Here is a 24,439-nt window from a genome sequence, read left to right as displayed (position 1 = left end):
AATGCACATGTGGAAATTAAAACCTGCCAAAAACCATGTGAGATATTGTCAATGTATAACCCTCCAGTTGAGAATCAAGATGACTGCAGTCATGCTTGACCATTCACTTGCAGTTACATAAAATATCACAAACCAGAATCATCTAGGTAAGCTATCACCAGATAACTTTGCAATAATTCCTAGCCACTGAATTTTGGGTGAATTTATAATTAATACACTAATTTGTTACTCATGAACTTGGCTTGTTGCCTAGGCAATCCGTTTGAGTCATACATGTAGTGTTTGAAGGTAGGAATGAGAAAATTGCAATTGACATCATAAGCCATTTTATTTCTTGAAGAGTTAAAATAATACATTACCAAATCTTTATATGATAGAGAAATAACACCAGAACCCTTCTGAATGTGACTATCAGCCTCACCACCAAAGATAACTAGTGCTGTTGAGTTGTTTAATGGTTGTATGATTCAGACATTAAGAGATTGATTTTATCTTGAAGTCAAGATTTAAATCACTGGATAGTCTTTTTGGAAAGACAATATAAATCAATAAAGCACTTTGAAATAAAACGTTGCTCCATGAAGAAAGAGTATTCTGTATTTCTTGTAACCAAAGCCCCTGATCAAAGAAGGGAATTGTGACTATGACCCAGGGAGCCTGGCTCCAGAACCACATTCAATGATTCTTTTGAGTTACTTGGTAGAGCATTAGTTAGAGGCTGGAGACTGATTTAACAACAGGAAGATGCAAACATTTACATCCTTAAAGCCACCCCTTGAATTTGAGCCATTAGTCCCACAGGTTTTTGACTCCTGTGTACCTAAAAATAATTCAGGTATGTTTCACCACTTTGAGGGACAAGGCTTCTGCCATCACCAGGTAAATGAAGGTCTTGCTATCTGAGAAAGGAAATGCTTGGCTAACACCCTCTTCTCTATTTGTATAAAACAGGGACCCAAATAAAGAAGAGATAAGAGGAGGGAAAAGATGTCAGTCCAGCAGGTAATCATTTACGGCTTCATGCTATATTCCATGAGTAGTTATAGATTTCCAGAGAAGAAACAAGGCTCTCCAATACAAAGAAATTACAGTTCACAGCCCTATGGCTTGGCTGGTTTTATCAATCTGGCAGTTTAGGGTCAATGCAAAGGACATCCCCAGCACCTGAAAAAAGAAGAGGAAATGTGAGGCTGTCATTAAAAAGGTCATTTCACTCACAACTCTTAAAAATTGCCTTCATACAAAAAGAAAACTTCTAACACATGGGGATAATCCTCACTATCACGTGCAGTACCCTCTTAGTAGCTCTGTCTTTTTGCTTAAGGATAGCACTGTGTAAAGATGTGGGGAAGATGATGCAACATAATGAAGTATAAAATGTTGGGGCAATTTTGTTTTGTTAAAATGTCACAGGACCTCTGCTACTGTTACAGGCAAGTTCTGTTTCCTGAACTCTGTGCAGTGCGTTGTCTTTCCCATGCTCTGGCTTCTTTGGTTTCCAAGCAGAGAAACATTTTTCTCTCAGTTTCTTAATTAATCCTTAAATAGTCTGTGATATACCCAATACTTGGGTAGAAAAATGTTAAATATATCACACAACAAAAGAACACAAATTACTTTCAATTTACCCTACATTTGTCAAACTCAACCCAGAAACAAAGAAATGACTACAACTCTCATAATCAATTCTTTCTTAGAATACAAGGTCAAATTTCTCCTGGTGCTATTTCAGCAATCATATTCTTTTTCAGATGAGTTGAAAAGAGATGAAAGTAGGTTTTTGCCTGAGTAGCTTTTAATTTATCTGGGAATCACTCTTAACTATGAGAGTGAAGTTGTATAATTAGATGTTCTTATAATTCATTTTCTGAATGCATTAAATCAAATTTGTATTAACACCATTTGCTACTTGACTGGGGAATTCATATACTGATAAAATAGATAACATTCGTTATTTACCTATTATGCACCTAGTACTCTTTTAAAACTTTACACAACTCAACTAGTTTAATTCTCACTCTATTGCTAAAATTAAGCTCTTACCTGGATCATACATATACAGATGATAATGATTCCAATATACAGGAAATTGGAATGAAACCACTCTTGTGTTTTCATATAGCAACCCTAGGAAAAAATTACAGGTACAAGTGATACTGCTCTATAATTCAAATTTATGAGGATTATTTGGAAAGGTAATTTATATTTTGTTTATGTAACACAAAGAAATTTAAGTCATATGCTATATTTTTATTTTCTATGGGTAAATAAAGAAACCAGTATAAAGTAGGGAATGTTAAATTGGAGACTTTTCTGGTAGTACTGTCAGTGCAATGGCACTTAATGTAGAAATGCTAGATCCTTAACCACAGAATTAAACTAGCTCCCAAGAAATAGGTTAATAATAGATGTCCTTAAGTCAGGCATGGTAGCACATGCCTGTAATCCCAGCATTCAGGAGGCTGAGGCTAGAGGATTATTGCAAATCTGAGACCAGTCTGGGCTACAAAATAAGTCCAAGGGCAGCTTGAACTGCATATTGAGAACCTGTCTCAAAAAAGATAAAAAACAAAAGAAAGCAAAGAACCCAAAACAAAACAAAAAATAGATGTCTTTATGTTCTTTGAACAGTCAGTGCTGACCTAATATTGGATGCAATTCTAGGATTAACTTGCATGTCAATAACTAGCCCTACCAACTACCAGAGACATTTATTTGGTGTATGCTCCTGTTTCCCTCCATAGTCCAAAAAACTTTTGGATTCTCAAATCACCTCAGGAGTGGACAATATGTGGTAAGGACAGGACCTTAGAGATTTAGTCTGATTAGAAGATGAATTTTCTGGCTGAAAATCAGGCTGATTCTTTTAGCTGTTAAAATGACTGTCTCCCAAACCCTCACCCCTTCATTTATGATTCATCTCACTAAGGGACGGAATCCCACCATCTCTAATTGAGTGGAGACATAAAGAGCAGGATAGATTTCCTAATTCAAATATATGAATGTTAAGACCTTTGCCAAACAATTACCTTGACTCCTTGTTCTGAAGGGCAAGATGCTGGTGGGTGCCCAGACCAGTCACTTGTTTGATTTACACCACAACAATGCAGCTAAAAGCAAAACTCCCCAAAACATTACGGTTAGAAAGAAAAATGAGAAACAGAAAGAAAACTGGAGCTTAGAAAAAGAGTAGCCATTCAGATACAACTACAGCAGAAACTCTAGGATTGGTCTATTCCATGGATTCCTTAGAACAAAGTCCTTTGAAATCTGTGACACCATTTTATTCACATCAGATCTCTGTAAACTAGAGAGATTAGATTTAATTTACTCACATTTTGATCACAAATTGTGTGGCCGTGGAATTTTATAAGGAGAGATCAAGCTGACCATATCTAGATTTACCAACTAGGCCACAGATGGGAATTCAGCAGAGACGTCTTGTATTACACAATTGCTGGCTTGGGAAATTTTTAGAAAATAGGCAAACTAACCTAGATTATGATATATCTAGGTTTTCTTCATTGCTTACTAGCTTTTAAACAATGATCATTGCCAAGTTGATAAAAGATGAACAAGAAAATGAAGATAACTTTGCACCAACCAGACTGACTACCCTCTCCTGTTTTTATTGCCAAGGAAATATTCTAGATCTGAGGATCACAGACAATGGACTGAAACTTCCAAAAAAAACAGTACTCATTCTCAGGTATTAAGGTTGGGAAATGAAGGCTGGGATTATCTAAGGAGAATTCATCAGTACTCACAAATGACTGGATGGAGTCCCATGCCGCCTTTGTGCTGTTATCTAAGTAGTAACGGTGGATGCTCTCAGTCAGGCCTTCAGCCACATAGCTATTCAGCTGGGTAGGTTATGTTCCAAGGCAAGAAGGTATTGTAGAAAGCAAGTGAGTTCAAGTGAGTTCTAGGGTAGTGAGATCACTTCTCCCTCCCTTCCAAATGCTTTCCTAAGAACTATGAAAGTAACAGGAGAGTACTATATTTAAGGCAAGAAGTGCTGATGATAAAATAGCATTGAAGTAAAAAGTATGCAGTGGGCTCTTGTCTTTCTAGAACTATAGTTTTGCATTGGAAGGAAAGAGGTGATTAGAGCAATCACTATCCTTGAGCACCGATACATTCTTCATGACTAATGAACAAGGAAAATACTTAGAAGGTAAGCCTGTTTTACTGTTCTTTCCAGTCACCTTTCAAGGAACATTCAAATACAGTAACTTTTATAACATTTTTATTTCCCTAATTACAATATATCCTTCTTTGTACCATCCTCCACTTGATTCCTACCTGTTATAGAATTTATTCTGTACTACACCCTCTTGACTTTCTGCAATATGACAATGATTTGTGTTGTTTATAACTTACCTTCTGTTCATGCACAAAAAGCAGTATAGCCAATGTCACTTCAGCAAGGAGAATAATCAGCAGCAGGACAAAAAACTGATAAAAGAGACATATTGATAGTTATCTCAGTGTCTGACCCACAACATCCACCCAAGGGAAGGTCCAGCCAGGTCTCTGCACATAGGCAAAGTGTTCCTTTTTCTGCCTTCTCAGAGTTTTGTAAGCTTCTCTTGTTTTATGAAAAATATGTGTTCTTTTCCCACAATTACATTATAAAAGGCAGATCATCAGTATTGTGACTTTGCTCTCTGTTGTGCATTATGTTCACCAAAATAGCAGGTACATAATACATATTCAACATTATCCATTGAATAAACAAAGCATTTACCACCTACTGATATCAACCTATTGAAACGGTTGAGCAAAAGACAGCAAATGAAAGCATGTGTTTTTATTTTTATGATTGGTATTTTCTACTAGATCCAGGCTACCTGAGAGAGAAAGATAAATGGTGGTGAAAGTTGAGAAGTAGCCTATGCCAAATGGGGAAAAGAGAGGCACTATTATGGTTTAGACATGGAATGTCTTCCAAAATTCTCATGCATTTAGAAGCAGAACTTTTAGAAGGTGATTGGATTACAGCTGTCTTCAACTTACTGTTGAAAGTTGGTACCTAGCTGGAGGTGGGTCATTGCATGACCTGAAGGGTATATCTCCCTCTCCAGCTGCTTCTTCCTCTCTCTGATTCCTGACCCATAACCTGAGCATGATTCCTTCACAGTAGGCCCTTCCACCATTCTGTTTCTGAGTTTCATTCTGGCAAGGATGAACTGAAACTCCTAAAACTGTGAGCCAAGTAAACCTCTTTTCATTTAAATTGTGAGTGTTGAATATTTCATCCCAGTACTGAGAAAGTGACTAAGACAGGCTGTAATCATAGTCTCAACTCATCTCCCCCTCCCATGATTTAGAGCACCACAAGCTGTTAGGACTTACCGACATAAGCAGACACTTATTCTCCTTGATAGAGCCCATGCAGCCCAGAAAAGCAACCACCATGATAATGGAACCCACGATGACAAGAATATTCCCCAATGTAAGGAAGGGTAGTTTATGGAAGAGAACTCCAAAGTCGTTGTGGACCAGGAAGTAGATCCCAAAGCCCAAAATGCAACATCCACAGAGCTAAAAGGAAGAATCCAATAACATTCTGAGTTAAAGTGTGGTTCTTGGGTATCTCCTCATTCACATTCTCAATTTGCCAAGATCAAAATCACCTCCTTTTTTAGATTCAGTCAAGACTCTCATTAACAACATTTTCCAGTTTCACCTAGTCCTAGAAAAGAAGAAATTCTTGTATTTTCACATGGATTCTCACTCAGATCTTATCCTACCCACTTTCAGATGCCAAGGAAAGATCACCCTGTGAGCCACACAATACTTCCACCATATGCAAACTAATTTTATGCTTCAAATATCCTACTCCTTATCCCTAAATTACTTACACATGGTTTCCTTTTGAAAACTAGAGGCTTGTAGAGGAGATGATTCACTTAAGGAAGCTCATCTTTCTCACAAAAATATACAGAAATCAAACTTATACGATTTTCTTATAGGCACATGAGCCTCAAATCATCCTATATATAGAATTCAATTGTTGAAGTTGATACAGTGAACCCATCCCACAAAAGGTGACTAGTGTACCAAGGTCCCAGGGGGAAAACCACTCTAAAACCTATATTTTCATCTGTTTCTCATCTGTAGCTGTCAGCTGTTAGCAGCAGTCTGAAGACTCAAAAGAGATACAATATCTCCATTAATAACCGCACTGCTATCTTTTGAATTTGTAATCTTATCCTATGGCAGTATGGGAAGAAGGAGGAAATTATTACTCCTTTCTTCTAGGTTTGGTGTGCAAGCCATGATAGAAATATACATGAGTCTCATTTCATAGACTATTATTTTACATTTCTGTTTATTATTTTCTGAGAGAGGGTCTCACTCTATAGTTCAATTCAAGCTGGACTTTAACTCACTATGTAGCCCAGGCTGGCCTTGAATTCAGGGTGAATTCTTAGATTATAGGTGTATGTCATCAGACCTGCTCATGGAAGACTCTTTAGAGAAGTAAAGTGAGCTTACTAGGGGAAAGGTTAGCTCAATCATGCTCAGAAGAAACACACTTACCCAAAAGAGCAAGTTGAAGAAAAATAGGACATACTTCAGCAATTTCAAGCTACTCATGCCCATGCTGTAATATCCTTGCCCTAAAAAAATAGAAGACAGGAAGTAAGTGACCTGGCTCTGCAACATGATACCAAAGATGCAAAGCACACACTATTAGAGTTAAGGAACACCGGCATCACCTGGGTTTGAGCTTTGGCTTACCTCTGATGTTTCTCCAAACTCCTTGCTTTCTTAATTTTTGAGCTGAGATACACACTGGCTCGTTTTGAACACTCACTTTTACTTCTAGTTCAATAAGCAATACTTAATATCAAATTAAGCACTACAGTGATTTGATTAGCCAGTTTCTTAAATACCTAATGATTAAATACATGTTAAATTTGGTCTGTAAATCTCTACACCTTAAAATGAGGAGGAATTATGTATATGCCTTATTATTTCTTTTATTACAGAAATATTTATCATATTTCCTGTTCCACATGTTGTGAAAGATAGGGCTATGACTAAATAGTTACTATCGTCCAGAAGATGTCAGTCTTTCAGTAGAAATAAAACAGGCCAACAATTGCACAATGAGGAAGTGAAAACAGAGCTTTTAATTTTTTAAAAAACAAATGCAATATCATTTTCCAAAGGGAGATACCTATATGTAATATCTGTACCTCAATTCTAGATACCCAGACAGAAACTTCTTGAATTTTCTGATTTAATAAATCTTATAGAAAGACTCATTTTAAAACCATGCATGAAACTGACATATAAAGCAGAACATCAGTTTATGATTTTTCCTTTTTCAGGGCAAGCGTTGTTTTAGCATTCAATGGTAATTTCTTTATAGTGTCAAGGTACCTAGGAATAACATAGTCTTGAGAGATGGTTCGTGCAAAATAAATAACCCTGGTGAACTACTTCTATTCCATAATGGAATAAAGGTCTGTTAAAAACACCAACTATTTCTATAGTATATGCCTCATTACTTGTCCTTTTCCTTTTCTTTCCTCTTTTCCTTCTTGCCTTGATCCTCAGGATAATTCTTTAATTTAATCAACTTTAAATAAAATTAATATAATTATAAATGCTTTTGGAAGTGCTTGAGAAGTTAAAAAGGATGTTGACTTATCACACAGATCTTTGAATCTAAACTTGAATTTGGCTCTCACATATGTCACCAAATAGCATTATGAATTTGAAGATAGCATTTCTAGTCAGCTTTCCTTTATGTACAATAGGGTAATATTTACATCTCATGGGGTAGATGTGAAGATTAAGTTATCTCAACATATAGCATATTACATGATTAATAATAAATTAAATCCATGTTTATGTAGTATCAAAGGACCACCCTTTATCAGTAATAAATGATGGATTTATGTGTTTCTCAGGCCTTTATCAGTATTATTTTGACAAAATGTCTCATAATCTAAAATACATTTATGGGTAAATGATTTATCTTTCTTATCTAGAAGTTTTTAAATCAATATCTAGAATATTGATACTGTTTAGATCTAAATGTCCTCTCAAAGTCTCATGCTTGGAGATGAAACCTCACTAGAAAGGGCAGTTTAGCAGGGATGTAACTTGAGTATATTCTTGTCCTAGTGATATAGGTAGCTGGATTAATTAGAAATATTATAGGTAGTCAGACAAGGCAAACCCCTCAAAAGAGCTAGTGCATAAAACCAGCTACCTTGCAACTGTGGGGAAAAACAAACATCTCCCACTGCAGGCTAGATCTCAAGACAAAAGACAAAACAAATATAACCATACCCTAAGGATAAACATCAGGGATTGATATTCTAAACAGGTATTCATCACCTTGAGGAAGCCAGAGGAAATCACTAATTCATCCCTTATAGGCAAAGACTCTGTTCTGTATTTATGCCTTCTTGCTACATGTGAGTTTCTTCCACATTAACTCCAGATTTAATCAATTTTACCTGAATGATTACACTTGTAATCATTGGTTGGCCAGAGTTCTGTCATACTTCATGCACGCTGCTTTTCAAGTTTCCATTTTTCCCCACTTTGCAACCACCTAGTGGTTTGGTCTATAAAAGTCTCTAGAAAAGACGGAGTCTTTGGCAACTCACTCAGGACCACTTCGTTCTCTCTCTCAGACAGATTTTTTTAATAAGTATATTCTGCTCTTAACCTCTGTTGTTCCTAAAATTCATTCTTTGATTTTACAGAACACAAACTCTTATCAGACACCTAGTAGTTTGGGAATTTCTTCACCCTATATCACTAGTACCTCTTTTCTCTCTCTCTACTCAACTAATACCTTACTCTCTCTCTCTCTCTCTCTCTCTCTCTCTCTCTCTCTCTCTCTCTTGCTCACTCTCTCACTATCTCTTTCTCTCCTTCCTGACTGCTATGGGTTGAATGCCTAATCCATTTCTGTCTTATAGACAGCAGAACATAAACTGAAACATTTAGTCAAAATAAACCTTTTTTCCTTCAAGTTGTGGATGTTCAGTATTTTGTCAGTGAAGCTAATAAAATTTGGTACCTAGAGTGAGGTTACTGTCATGGATATACCCGACTATGTGGCTTAAAAGCTGTTAGAATTGGTTTGTGGGAGGAGTTTTGATAGATTTGGAGATGCTGACTACAAGAGCTGTAAAGTGCTGTAAACTGAAGTTGATGAGAAATTTTTAATAGAGCTCAGAAGATTAAAGTGCTGAGAGTAGTACAGGGAATAACACCAGGCTCAGGAGATTTCAGTTGGGAACAAGAACTCCACTGGCAGTTGCACTAGAAACCATGTGTGTTACATCCTGCCTTCTTACACATAAGGATGCCAAAATTGCCTGGGTTTTACCCATGTCCTGACACTTTGTAGTATATTTAGAATGAGGATGATGGATTAATTAATCTGACAAGTAAAATTTCAAAGCAGCCCAACATTCAAGGTGTGGTATGGGTATTTACTGGCTGCTTTTAGTCAGATCTAAAGTAAAAAATCAGGAACAAAATGTAGTTATAAAATATTTGCAGTCTCATCAGAAGTAAAATGGGGGTAAATGAAATTGTGGCTTCTGAAAAGTTTAACATTAAAAAGAAGCCAGGAATTTTGCATAAGGACAATAAGATAGCTTTAAGGCATATCAAGAATCAGCAAAACCCCATCCTCCTCAGAGTCAGAGGTAAAAAAGCACAAGTCATTCACTTCAAAAGAAAAAACAACAGTGTTCTGATCATTGAGGGTTACTAGGTGAAATGCTTCACAAATTCACTCATCTTGACTGTCAGTGGCACTCAGTAGAATGTCTCCTGAACATTTTACAAGGAACAGGCACTAAGCAAACTCAGCCTAAGAGAGATGCCATGAGGTCTACAACCATTAATACTGATATAGGGGAATGAAACTCCCAACCTACTATATGTCTGGTACAACTTCATTTTCTCTAAAATTGAAGAATGAATTTTAGGAACAATGAGAAGAATATATTCTATATATGTTCTATATGTATAGAATATATATAAGAATATATGTATAGAATATATATAAGAATAGATAGAATATAGAATATATTCTATGTATATGTTCTATACATATTCTATAGAATATGTATAGAACATATATAAGAATATATTCTTATGTATATTCTGTATATAAGTATATTCTACATGTATATTCTTATATATATTCTATATATATTTTATATATATATATATATATATGTTTGAAGAATATATTTATTGAGAGAAAGAAAGCTTCTGAAAGAGAGACAAAATAGGTTCCGAGTGAGTTGCCAAAGATTGTCTTTTCTAAGGATTTTTATAGAGTAAACCATGAGGTGAAGCAGGTCTAAGGTGAAGAAAACTGGGAACTCAAAAGGCAGATATGCATGGGGTAGGACAGAACTATGATCAACCAATCAGATTAATTGTTCAGGTAAAATTGACCAAATTGGAGACCAATGGGAAAGTGAGTCAGGTAGCAAGGAAACATTCTTGTGGATGAGTAACTCTTCCTGTAGAGGGTTAGAATAGTGACTCTTTGCTTTGCAAGGTGATCCATGCCTAATCCCTAATGTTTAAACTTGGGGTGTAGTTGCATTTGTTTAACCTTCTGTCTTGAGATCTGGCCCACAGCAAGAGGTATATGTCTCAAGACATCTGATCCTCTGTGCTGGCTTTCTCTACCCCTGTCTGACTGTCTATAATATTTCTCATTAGCTCAGCTGCCTGTAATAGTAACACTGGGGCAGAGCTGTCCAAGTCATTTAGAGCTTGTATCTCACCACTACCTGACCTGACTACTAGATGTGCAGCTCCAGGATTTATTTGCCTTGTTGGGTTTAAGTCTTGGTTTGGTCCAATTTCTGTCTATTTCCTTTCTCTCATTTGAAACAGAAGTTTAACTGACTTTTTTTATTTTAACAGGGATACATAGGTAAGAGTTTGCTTGAGTCTTAGAGGAGGTTTTCAACTTAGACTTTTCAGCACTGATGGAACTGTTAAGACTTAGGCAATGGTTACATGTAGACTAAATGCATAGTGTATGAAATGCACATGGAGATTAAGGATACAATATTATCCTTCAAGTCTAAAATATATTCCAAAATTCTCATTCTTAGAGGTGTGATATGGTCATTCAAGGTGAGTCATTTAGTGTGTGATTTAGAAAGATGTATTCTCATCCATGGATCCTTTCTCTCTCTCTCTCTCTCTCTCTCTCTCTCTCTCTCTCTCTCTCTCTCTCTCTGTTTCCTTCCTGGCTGCCATAGATTGAGCACATTTTTCTCCACCGTGTCCTTCTGTCTTGCAACCAGTTAACTACATACTGAAAACATAGCCAATATAACCTCTCTTTGTTTAAATTGTAGATGTCACATATTTTGTCCCAGCTATAGGAAAGCTAGCCAAGAAAAATACGACATTTGGCCATCCCCATTTCCAAATTCTTTCAAATTGTTACTTCTACTTTTTGCATAACATATGGCAAGCGGTAAAAGAACCAAAACATTCATCCCTAAGAACAGGACCAATTGTCATGAAAACTGAAATTTTTGTTCTGTTGAATTAATCCAGAATGTTTCTTAGAGAGTTGAAGTTTAAGTTGACATTTAAGTGAATATGTTCCTCTGAACAGCTAAATGATGGCTATCATGATCTGTGTAGTCTAGAGCTGTGTTGTGCTTTTGAGCACTTGAAATTTGGCTAGTCTGAATTAATGTTACTATAAATATAACATCTAGACTTAGTACAAAGTGATTATATTAAGAGTTTTGTATAAATTATATCTTCAATGATAATATTTTGCACATATTGAGATAAGTAAGATACATTGTTAAAATTAATTTTACCTTTTTTAGTCTAATAAAAATAAAACAGGAATCAGATTTACCCTTTCACTTAAAACAATAAATATAAACATTTGAAAATTATGTTTTATAAGACAATAGACAGAAAAGTGAAAGGTAGTGACCCCTGAAAGATGGTACATAAATATTAATTCATGAGTTCTATAAGTGCACCAATTTATTGCATTGCCAGTTTTAAGACAATGAGACAGAGAGGAGAATTCGAGGAGACTGCCTTATTGAGGAAATAAAACTGAGATTCTGAGGCAAACAATTTGTGGTTCACAGGATAGAGTAATGTAGAAGACAAAGCTGCTCAGCAAATAAATGTCAGAGATTTGAAGAGGACACCTGTATTAGTTTCCTGCACTGCTATAACAAAGTACACAAAATTCATGGCTTAAATGATAATAGGCTTTTTTTCCAGTTCTAAAGGTGAGGAATCTAACTTCAAGTTGTTGGCAGAGCTGTATTACTTTTCTGAAGTACTCATGAAGAAAATACATTTCTTTGCCCTCTAGAAAGTCATTTTTCTTTCCTTCTAGAAGTCATCCATATTCCTCAACCACTTCTTCACATCACTATAATCTCATTTTTACTATCATATTTGCTATTTTTTATTATTCTGTTTCCTTGTTATAAGGACTCATACAGCTAGATGCTTTACCTAGATAATCCAGGATGATCTTTTATTTTAAGAATGCTTAAGTTACTCATACTTCTAAAGTCACCTTGCAGTAGAAGATGCATGTGCGTGATTGGGCATACATTATTAAACCTACCAAATTGCCCAATAAAAATTTAGCTGACCACTGATTAAGAGATGCATGTAAAGGAACTATCCAAGGTCAAGTGACATATGAACTAAGCCTGGTAGTCACACAAACCTGGGATTAGTCCAGTTTCCACTAGCCATACTGAAAAACATCAAAGTTTACAGTTACTAGAAGAGTCTTGTCTTTATAACAAAGAATGAACAATTCTAGTTTGAACACTGCTCCAGTTACATCCAACATATCTTAAAATCATGCCTCCCAAAATAGAACATTTTCCAAGTAACTTAAGTACAGTCCAGAATAAAACACAATAAGATGTATAAAAATACAAAAATATCCGGTACCTAGTGAAGTAAAATTCACAAAGACTTATATTTTGATTCACTCATTCCATGCATGAAAGTGAAAAGAAGGCTATAAATATAAAACCTTTACTAGAGTTAATAAGTAAGCACACTAAAGTTACTGGATATGAGATTCAATGTGTAAAAATCAGTATTTATATTAACAATTGGAATAAAAATGTAATGTCTATATCATTTACAATAGCATCAAATACAAGATAAAAAGCTGATAAAACACATGGAAAATTACATTGAAAACAAAACAAAAACATTACTAAGAAAAATTGAAAAAGATATGATAAGTGGAGTTATATACCATGTCCATAGGTCAGGAGACAATATTGCTAAAATGTTGGAGGATTTTTCCATATTTATCTACAGATTGATTGTAATCTGAACCTACAATATCACAGCAGTCTTTTCTATATATACCAAGAAATTGATCTAATTTCATTATTTTCATATAGCTACAACATAAATGACAACACAATATTAGCATTAGAACAAACAAAAGGTCAATGGAATAGAGAACCCAGATATGGACAACTGATTTCCAACAAAGATATACATTACAGAATGAAGGCTGCTCTGTAATAAACAATACTCAACCAAATGAGTAACAATATAAGGAAAAAAGAATGGTCATATTCTCTCACTATATCAAAAAACATTTGAAGTATATCAAAAACATCTGAAAATGGATCCTATACCTGACTGTAAAACCTAAAACAGTAAAACTCTAAAGGTAAATACAGGAGAAAATATTTGAAACCTTAGTTAGCTAAAGAGTTCTCAGATGCCAAAAGCACAAGCCATAAAAGAATTGGTGAATTGAACTTCAAAATTGAAAAAAAAAAAAAAAAAAAAACCCTGCTCTTCAAAAGACACTATTAAGAGAATGAAAAAACAAGCCTCTGTTCTTTTGTGGCAGTAGATCTTTACTCTTTAATCTATTCTGGAATTCTAGACAGGCCAGCTAGTAGCGATCCCAAAGAAGCCTTTGTATGGTTAGCTGTGACGGAAAGAAGAAACAGGCCCTACCCAACCTCGCTGCACATCAGTGCTTTGCTTAAGCATACCCTAGGCCTGCACTGATGTGCAGCTGAGTTGGGTAGGGCCTGATTCTTCTTTCCGTCGCAGCTAACCAAGATTTAATACAAGAACCACAACATAGTTGGTGAAGATTACTTATTAACAACAGTTCAAAAAACACAGTTCCATGTAAATTAACTTGTCTAATTTTCATAGTTCATTCATTTTTAAATGTGGATATTAATATTTACCCCAGATGTCGTTCTGAAGGATAAATGAAATAATACTGGGTGATTGAATACATGAGTATCAGATTCAGAAAATATTGAGGAAAACGTAAGTTCAGAACTTACTGTATAATTCATTCTAAGGCTAACTCTGAGGTCTCTAGTAGATTTTTAGGAATGAAACACCACCGTGGCCAGAGGCTTTTTTTCTTAGGGAGATAAAAGATAAAAATAACAATGAGCCAGAGTTTCAAAATCGGTTAATAGAACAGTTAAAGTAATTAGTACATTGCATATTATTATCTTTGTGGTTGTTACTCAGAGTACAAGATATAGGCATGATGTCTTGTCCAAATAATATTAGCACAAATCTTTCTTTTCAATGAACTAAGAAAAACTAGCTGTATAGCTATCTTAACTATCTTGTGTGTACATATACTTTTTTCTTTTTCCCATTCTTCTTTCCCCCTTTCCCACATCACAGTTTGTCTTTCCTTTTGAACATTTCTTTCGAACAGTTCACAATGTCTGTTGTGATCACAAGATCTTATTTGCTCAGTAGCTTTTCACACTTGAGAGACAATATGATGTTTACACTTATGGTTCTGATTTATTTCATGTATGAGTATGGTGTTGAGTTGCATCTATTTACCTGTAGAAGTCCAAAGTTTATCCTTCTTTATATCTGAGTAGTACTCCATTATTTAAAACAAAAACATGTTATTTTTGTTCATTCCTCAGTTGTTGGGCATTTGGGTTGTTTACAAGATTCAACTATTACAAACTGTGCTGCTATAAACATGAGTGTACATATAACTTGTGGTATGATTTAATTTTTCTGGGAAGATACCTAGAAGGACAATAGCAGGGTCAAATGAAACCTATAATCTTAGTTTTTTAAGGAATCTCCACACTGATTTCCACAGTGTTTGCATCAGTCTACATTCCCTTCAACAGTAGAGAAGAGTTCTTTTCCCCTATAGCCTTACCAGCATTTGTTGTCAGTTGACTTCTTGATGGTAGCTATTTTTCTGGGTTGAGATGGAATCTCAGTGTTGTTTTAATTTGCATCTTTTGGATAACTAATGATGTTGAACTTTTTTTTCATGTATTTATTTGTCATTTGTATTTCTTTATCTGAGAAGTATGTATTTATGCCAGTTGCCCATTTTTGACTCTGTCAGTTGCCCATCTTTGAAATTGGGAGTCTGATTTTTTTCAATTCTTTATATGTCCTAGGTATAAGTCTTTTATCTGTGGGACAACTGGCTAAATTTTTCCCCAGTCTGTTCACTCTATTTGTGATTTCTTTAATTGTGAAAAGGCTTCTTAAGAAGCTGAGATCCTGGGGCTGGGGATTTAGCTCAGCAGCATAAGCGCCTCCCTTGCAAGCAGGTGGTTGTGAGTTCAATCCCCAGTACCGATAAAAAAAAAAAAAAAAAAAGTGTAAGAAAAAAAAAACAAGCTGAGATCCCACTTGTCAATTCTTTGTAATATTTCCCTTGCAGTCTGGGTTTTGTTGATAAAGCTCTGTCTACACCTGTATCTTCAAAATTTCTACCTATTTTATCTTCCAGTAAATTTAGTGTTTCTATTTTAATATTTAGATCTTTTATCCATTTTGATTCAGTTTAGCATAGGGTATGGTTCTAGTTTCAGTATTCTGCATATGAAAAGTTAGTTTTTCCAGCACCATTTATTAAAGAGGCTATCTTTCTTCCCATGAACATGTTTGGCCCTTTGTCAAAGATAAGGTGGCAAAGTGTGTTTGGGGTTGTGTCTACATCTTTTATGAAGTTCAATTGATCCTCAAGCCTTTTTTTTTCCTACAGCATACTAATTTTATCACAGTAGCTTTTTAATAATAATTTACTCACTTAATTTCTTGGAAAAGTCTTTTACAAGTTTTGTTTGCCCTTTGTAAAACACACACACAAACTCAAGAAGAGACAAATAAGGAAGAGAAAAAATTAGAAAAGACAAATTCAGATAATTTTGATGTTTCATTTTGTCCTCCACCGAGGAACTTGGTAAGATCAAACTAACAGCGGAATTCGGATAGGGATCATCATAACAAGGTCATTCCCTAAATAAGAAATAGTTATCCAGAACTATCACACAATCAATTGAAAAGAGATTGTCTTTCTTATTTAAAATATGTACATGTATGTGCTAGAGAGTTCTTATCCTATAGACCTTTCTTGATGTACTCAGGCAAGCTACTCCCAGATTAAGCAGAACTCTTTATAAAATAAGAAAAACAGTTTCTTTGGTAATGCTATCAACAGCATGATTAACTTGAATCTAATCATGAGAAAAATATCAAAAAGGGATGATATTTTATAAAATAGCTAGCCTTTACTCTTGAAGTGTCAATTATATGAAACAAAAAGAAAGACTCCAGAACGTTCACACTAAAAGAATAAAGAGACATGGTAGTTAATGGTAATGCATGAACAGAGTTTCTTCTATTATAAATAATATTAATGAGGTAATGTGTAGAACCTAAATAAAATCTATACATTGTTAGTAGTATCCTGTTAGTGTTTGTTTCCTGATTTAGATCACTACAAAGTGGTTATAGAAGATAATTTTTTTGTTTGTAGAAATGCACACATTACAGTATTTAAGAGATAAAATATCATATTAGCAACTACTCTCCAGTGAGATAACCAAAGAATAGTAAAGTAAACATGATCACATGATAATATTTAAGAAATATGGGTGTCATTTTACCTGGTTCTAGGGATTTAGAAATTCCTCATACTATTTTCTTTTAAACTTTTCCATAAGTTTAAATATTTGTCAAAAAATAAAACCACCAACAAAAATTGTTGAAAATGAGTAAAGTAACCTAAGGTATTCTAACCCTAAAATTATTACAATTTAGGTTCTTAATGATATAAATGATGAGATAATAGTTATTTTTAGAAAAATGAACCATAAAATGATTTTAATGCCTCGATATATTTCTAATACAACATTCATGTTAAGTTTACTTGGATGACTTTTAAAAGAGATTAGGTATCAAAATTATTTATCAACCTTATTCTTTTTTTCTTTCTTCTTTTTTTTTTTTTTTGTCTTTTTTTTTTTTCATTTTTACCGGTATTGGGGATCAAACTCAAGACTGCCTGCTTGCAAGGCAGGCACTTATGCTGCTGAGCTAAATCCCCAGCCCCTCAACCTTATTCTTAAATCTAGCACTTCTTAAATGTAAAATGTCAACAGTTTGGTAAATATTAAATGTGACTTGTTAGCATATTAATTTCATATCAATTGCATTTTCAGTTACATATTTTACATTGTGTTATATTAAAATGCATGGACATTTTCTTTATGTTAACAAGAAACATATTCTAATAATGCCTCTTTAGAAATCACTAGGTAAAAGGAGTACAGTGTGGAAGAATTAGTATTCCATAGCAAACAAAGAGATAATTTAAATAGTTAAATAATTTTATGATTTTGGATAACTATCTCCAACTGAAAATAGTTCAGAACATTATAATTACTAATATTTATTGTTCTCACTATGTTAATTTATTTAAAGTTAAATAATCTCTAAATTCCTTCAAACCGTCTTATACTTGGGAATACAGTATTCTCATTTTGTTTTTTAATTTTATTTTATTTTTATAGTGTATGTGTATAATCCATAATAATTGTATCTATCATAGAGAGTTTGTACGTGTACATAGCACATTTAATTTTTTATCTTCCCCTTCCCATTCCTCTGTGATCCCTCCAGCTCTTGTTCCCCTTGCCTTTTGAAAAAGCTCTTTCAAATTTTTTCTTCAATTCTTCATTTTCAGTCTACTTTCCTTTCCTTCCCTCCCCCTCTTCATCTCTCATTCCTTTTCCCATTTGCAAAAGATCTTTTGTTTTAAATTATTATAGAATAGTGACACTTTTCTTGGCAATTCTTGGCCTTAGCTATCATTTATTAATGCTACTAGCTGATGAGGAACTCTACTGTCTCCTTTATGAAATGGATAGTCAATAGATAAGACACCTTAAACAGCCTCACACAGACATTTATTGTCTCCACTCTGAGCAGCAGCCACTTGATCTTTGGAAATGCATATCTTCCTCTTTTCTAAAAACTACTTCCAGACTGTTTTCACAAACTGATCACCAACTTTGAGCCGCGATCTCCTCTGCACCAGCAGCCACACAGAAGCCTGCTCTGCACAGCTGTCTGACTTCTCCGTACTACTTTGCTTCAGCATTCTGCAGCTCCAGTAGCAGCTGATCCTGACAGCTACTTAAGAGAAGTTATGCAGCTCAGAGGCCCAGAATGATCTACACAATGTGAGCTGACTAAGAACACAAACAAAACCACTGCAACTGAATTAACATAGAAGTTCCTGGAACGGAAGTTGAGAAAAAGTGTGGTTCTAACTTCACAAAACCTCCACCCTTCCTTTCTGTTCTAAGGGAAAATTTATGTTGAAGAGAAAGAAATCTGCCTCTTCATCCTCATTCAAAGCCACATCCTATCAATGCTGTCATGTGGACATCTGCCCAAGGATAAAGCAAGACCTGTTTATTTGGTGATTTTGCCATCCACTTTCAAGTGCCAAGTAGGATAAAGGGCTTTCCAATTCACATGATCTTCTGACATGTTATACTGTGGTTTCTCTTGCTTATTTTCATTTCCAAAGTGCCCAGGGGTTCAATCCCTTTGACTTTGTATATATAGCATTCTGTGTCTGGAATGTCATTACACCCAGTCTCCATAGCAAACTCATACTCTTTTGAAAGTGAGCTCAAGCAGTCACACCCTTTTCCATGGAGTCTTTGACACATTTTAAAATCTTCTTTAAACTTGTACACATTCGCCTGCCCTTATAGAAAAGAGCATATTGAGTTGTATTTGTGTATTGCTGTGGCAGTTCTCCATGAGAGACACTTCGATGTTGATAACCGCCACGCCAGTTATCTTGGTGTCTTCAGAACAAGGCAGAATGCCTGGTCACTGGTATGTTGCAGAAAAGGAAAGGATGAGAAGGGACAACAAGAATCTGAGGGTCTCTGGGTAGTCAGGCGTTATCCAGAGGGCATAAGAAACTAAAGACCAACAGAATGTTTCCTTTCTTTTTGTGCCCTTATTGATAGAAAAAAGTAAGGTCATTTAAGGTGGTAACAATAGCTGTGAAGGTCTCTGAAAAATTTTCTGTGCATATAAAGCCCCCCACGCTTTCATTTAACAGCTAACTATTCTTAACTGGCCCACACAGGAAATATCTCCGGAAATCGTGTTTCAGTTCAGCTTCTGCTCCCTTTTAACTACAGTTTCAAAATAGTACAGATTCCATTTAAGAGTGAGATAGCAAAATATTGTTCATACAGCAGCAAAGGTTCTTTTTGGCTGACCTTTCTTCCAAAAAACTTAGAAGTAAGATATTTCTTATCTCCCATGGGAATTTCATAGGCCCAAGAGTAATGACCCAAGAGTAAAACTTCCTTTCTACTTCAATACTAACACCAGTGCTTTTCAAAATGGTATCTGGCCTGAGGAGGTATTTGACTGACATAATCAATAAGCAAATACATTAAAAGTCTGGTATTTATTTTCAAATTCGAAGCTCAATAGTACCTGACATGTAGATCTTGGAAGAAGAAATATCTAATATAAAGCTCCCTATAGTGACCAGCAATTACTGTCATGGTCATCAAAAGTCAGAAGCAAAGCTCGACTTATATTTTGTCAACTCTTTGTAACTTCATTAGCTATAGCACATGAATTGGCAATTATTGTTGAACCAAGATTTGTGGATTGATTTTCATAAATACATTTAATATATTTATCAATATTCATGTTTTGCATGCAATAATAGGGGAGCTCTGCAGATCATAATATCTCTTTTGCTCTTTGAAAACCAACATATTCAGTATCCTTAGTGATATCTAGCTTTTATCGCTTATATTAAATTTACATAGCATCTCATGTTATAATTTTCAGATATTCTTCCATATAGTATCTCTTTATTTTTGAAAATTTCTCAAATGAAGAAGAGCTACAACTCCCAGCTGCCTTTCTAAATGGCTCTGTGAGTTTTCATCCCACTTTAAAAATCACAAGATCAATTTTCTGAAGACAAAAGCACATAAGAAATCTTTCCAACTTCATCTCACACAGAAAACTCCAGCACCAGAAATTACCATACCCAGCAAGTAATTCACATTCTGTAGTAATTAAGGCATGTAAACTGCCAGACCCAGAGATACAGCAGGTAATGGGAAACTGGTTAAGTTAAAGTGATTCTGACTTGACTGCTTCTTGCTGATCTTTTCTACTTGCAGCACTAAATAGTTGTGAAACAAAAGACTGTACTAGAAAGATATATGAGACTCCTAAAAAGCTACCTACCTTACACAGAATTATCCAGAGCTTTGCACTCAAACAAGATTAAAAAATCATGTCTTACCTTTCACAGGCACCTTGCCTCAGTCCGTCAGGCAATGTTTGGTTATTATCTTTCAGCTGGCCTCCACAGGACTGGTTATACAGATGGTCAGGCTATTTGTGTAAAAGGAGAAGTAAAGAGAAAAAAAACCGTGATCGTACTGCGATGAGAGGAAGCCAGATGAGAAGACGGAGGAAGTGAGGCTGAGTTTACCTTCTTAGCCCCAGAGATTCCACCCATCCCCCAAGCTTTTTAGCCACTTCCTTCAGTAACCCACCCTACACTAGCTTCTGTGAAACAAAGAATACTTGGAGACCATGTTTGTTCAGGCACTAGTCTGAGAGGCCTGGTGGATTACGCGGTAATTTGGGTGGTGATTTTTGTCTGGAGAACAGTGATTCTCAACCAACATGGCTGCTCAGAATTACCTATGAAATTGTTCAAGAACAAGCAGTCTTGGCCTTACCACAAGAGTTTCCCATTTAGATAGATTGATGCATGAGTAAAATGCTAAGTGAATATTTGTTTGTTTTCTATGACAGACTTAGAAATATCTTTTTAAACATACTTCTCTCCCCCCCACTCTCTCCAATGGATTCACATAATCTCTAAAACTCACTTTGATTGGACATCATTTTCAGATTTCTCTGACTCAAAAGCAAGCTTATCTTTATGTAAGCACATGGTCATCATGGATGGTCCTCAAACATAATTCCTAGTGAATCAATAGAAATGATTTGGTTAGTAGAGGGAGCACCAGATTGAGAGAATGAAGATCTGGCTTTTAGTGCTAGCTTTATCTCTGCTACCTTTGAGATCTTCAGCAAATCTTAACCCCTCAGGATCAGTTTATTAATAGTAACATCTAATAATAACCCCACTAGTCACTGTTTTATCTTCACTTAGGGATGAAAAACATAACCTCAAAGAGATTATGTAATTTGCCCCAGATCATACAACTAAAAACTAGCAGAACCAGAACTAAAATTCAAAGTTACAGAGAATGCTATTTAGAAACACTGTGACAGGAAGATTTTGACAAACATGTTTCTAATTTCAGATCTACTACTGAAACTGCATCTACTGGAATTTTTTTTTAGGTGGAAAAGTCAAGGAATTTGACAACAACTCAATTACATTACTGGTCAATTGTGAAATTCAGAACCAGTCACTGAGCACCAATTTCTTTATCTGCTAAAGAAACAGATAAATGACACTCTCCTCAGTGCTTGACTTGGAAACATGCATCTGAGAAAGTTAACTGTTTTCCTCTTCCTTCACTTTGTAACATTCAGATTAAGAAGTAATATATAATGAGGGCTGAATCCTAGGGAAAACTAGATTAAATCAAGACAAAATTTGGAGGTTTTTTGCTTTGCTTTATTTTTGGGTTTTTTAAAAATGTTTTTTGTTTGTTTGTTTGCTTGTTTGAGGTGCTGGGGATCAAACCCAGGGCCTCATACATGCTAGACAAACACTCTACATCTGAGATATGCTCTAGTCCCAAAATTTTCATTACTGCAAAGTTTATAACAACTAAACAGGGAATATGCTACTCATATTTTCTCAGACTCATTTGACCATCAAACTCTGTGTGTGTGTGTGTGTGTGTGTGTGTGTGTGTGTGTGTGTGTTTCCCCATGTGTGGTTTCTTTCAGGAAATATTTCTTTAGCATTTTGAAAAGAATAAAATATTGTTTTTATAAAAGAAAAGTATTAACACAATTGGTTGAAAACTTATATCCACAATAAAACCTGCGAAAAGTGTCCATAGTAGCTTTATTCATAGTCAACAAAAAACTGGAGTCAAGCAAGATTTCCTTCGTGGGTATGTGAATAAATACACTATGGTATATTTTATAATTTTCATTTGTCAATAAAAATGAGCTATCGAGTCATGAAGGGTATAAAGGAAGCTTAAACACATATTGCTAAGTAAAAGTATCTTATCTAAGAATATTACACACTGTGTAATTCCAAATAAGTGCCATTTTGGAAAAGTTAAAACTACAGAGACAATGCAAGAATCAGTGCTTTCCAAGGACTTGGAGGGAGGGATCAACAGGTGAAGTATGGTAGGTTGATGAACTAGGATGGTGAACTATGCTATGTGAAACTGTAGTGGTGACCACAATATTAGGCATTTGCCAAAACTTAAACCACAAATAATGAAACTTTAAAGTGACACGTGGAGTATACGTAAGTGACTTATATAAGTAATTTCAAACAAATTCACATAATTTTATTGCTATTATAGTTGTCATATAAAATATAGGTATCTAAAGATTCTAACACTTGGTTTCACATTACCTGAAAATGTCTGGAGTTTCAACAAAAGCATATTAAAAATGAATAAAAATTGAGGTTTTAGAATTAGTTATAGATTCATCTCGAGACCAGCAACTGGCCTGGGAAGAATCAAGGTGATTACCTTCTCCCCCATATATCTGTGGAACCAGACGACTTGGGCAATGCCAGTCACACAGTAGGACCCTGACCAGGATGCAAAAATGGATAGGCAGGACAATTGGTGTGGAAAAGTCCAAAGCAACGTTAATGACACAAGTCAACAGAAGCATAATTTAGTTACAGAGTTGGAATTGGGCTGTGGTGAGGTGAACCAAACTTGTGCTTGGTGAACCAAAGACGTCATGTGGTAAGGTGAACCATTCTTGTACTTGGGGACAGAGACACTCAGAATAGAAATAGGTGGGTGGGGCCATCACTTTCTTTGACCTTTTATTTTTACTTTTATCTTTCTTTTTCTTCTTTTTTCTTATGGGTTTTTCCATCTTTTCTAAATGACTTGGGAAATTTTCAGCCACAGAAAACTAATCACATTTCCCTAACTCAGAGACAAAATTCAAATAATGCCTTGCTTATTCCTTCATTCTTTTTCTTCTGTCCTCGTCTCTAGTTTCCTGAAGCTTGCATGATTGTCCTTTGTTCTCCGTGTTTGCTTCTACTTCTTTTTCAATTACCTTTGTTTTATCCACTATTCTTAAATTTCCTCACCCCAGCATAAAACAACTACCAAGCGTTGTTTGCATGCAAGCTACTAATTTAAAATCAGTTCTGTTATATAACTGTTGGTTTTGTACCTGTCATTTAAGATACAAAATTATTAGTTTCCATACATTGTCAATTTTTAACTTGTTCTTGATGCTATTGTTATTGCTAATTATACTACTTTAGGTAAGATGTCATATCTGTTATAATCAATTGTTTGCCCTTCCATAACAATACTGAGAAGCTCTGGAGTAATAATCTCACCACAGCTCAATATTAAGTGACTGAGAACTGAACCAAACAGATACAACATCTCACTTTTAATTAATTGGGAAGGTGGGACAGACACAAAGACCCTTTTACACATAAAATATATCACTGAAGAACAGAAAGACCTTGAAACTAGTGATAAATCTATTACAAATCTATTACAAAATCTATTACAAAAACTTACAAGGCTCAACACACGTAGTAGAATAAAAAACTTTGAAATACAAAGTGACAAGAGATAAAAGCAAAATGCAACCTTCGACCTACAATCCATCCAGAAAAAGTCCAGTAGACAATGAAAAAGAGGAAAATGAAAAATATACACCTAAAATTTCTGAAAGGAGATCAACAAAATTAAAGAAATAAATCCATGAGTCTACAGAGAAAATCAGATCACAAATAATGTCTCAGGTGAAAAAAATAAATGCCAACTATAATCAAGGAATTGCTCAGTAAATCTAGAGTAGACACAGATAAAAAATAGAGCATAGGAAAAGGATGAAAACCTTG

At 35.1% G+C, this 24,439-nt stretch overlaps 1 protein-coding gene across 2 annotated transcripts; it reads right to left on the bottom strand.

The window, feature by feature from the left end:
* Window positions 1-309: 309 nt before the first annotated feature.
* Cd53 (CD53 molecule) lies at window positions 310-20,839 on the bottom strand. 2 transcript variants are annotated; one of them, XM_003479224.5, is made up of 8 exons: window positions 20,672-20,839; window positions 6,550-6,629; window positions 5,359-5,547; window positions 4,384-4,458; window positions 3,768-3,863; window positions 3,030-3,110; window positions 2,044-2,127; window positions 310-1,164 (listed from the first exon to the last, which is right to left on the bottom strand). In XM_003479224.5, exons 2-8 carry the CDS (start codon window positions 6,610-6,612, stop codon window positions 1,093-1,095), a joined length of 660 nt encoding a protein of 219 aa, XP_003479272.1. In that variant the 5' UTR covers window positions 6,613-6,629; window positions 20,672-20,839; the 3' UTR covers window positions 310-1,092. The 2 variants fall into 2 exon arrangements, with proteins under 2 accessions (XP_003479272.1, XP_063111689.1); XM_063255619.1 differs by lacking the exon at window positions 3,030-3,110.
* Between the last annotated feature and the right edge of the window lie 3,600 nt (window positions 20,840-24,439).

Source organism: Cavia porcellus, unplaced genomic scaffold (assembly GCF_034190915.1).
Source record: "Cavia porcellus strain 051 isolate PalLab524CR breed Dunkin Hartley unplaced genomic scaffold, mCavPor4.1 scaffold_1, whole genome shotgun sequence".
Lineage (NCBI taxonomy): Eukaryota > Metazoa > Chordata > Mammalia > Rodentia > Caviidae > Cavia > Cavia porcellus.
The sequence above is the reverse complement of the archived record's forward strand: the minus strand, read 5'-3'. Positions and strand labels throughout refer to the sequence as shown.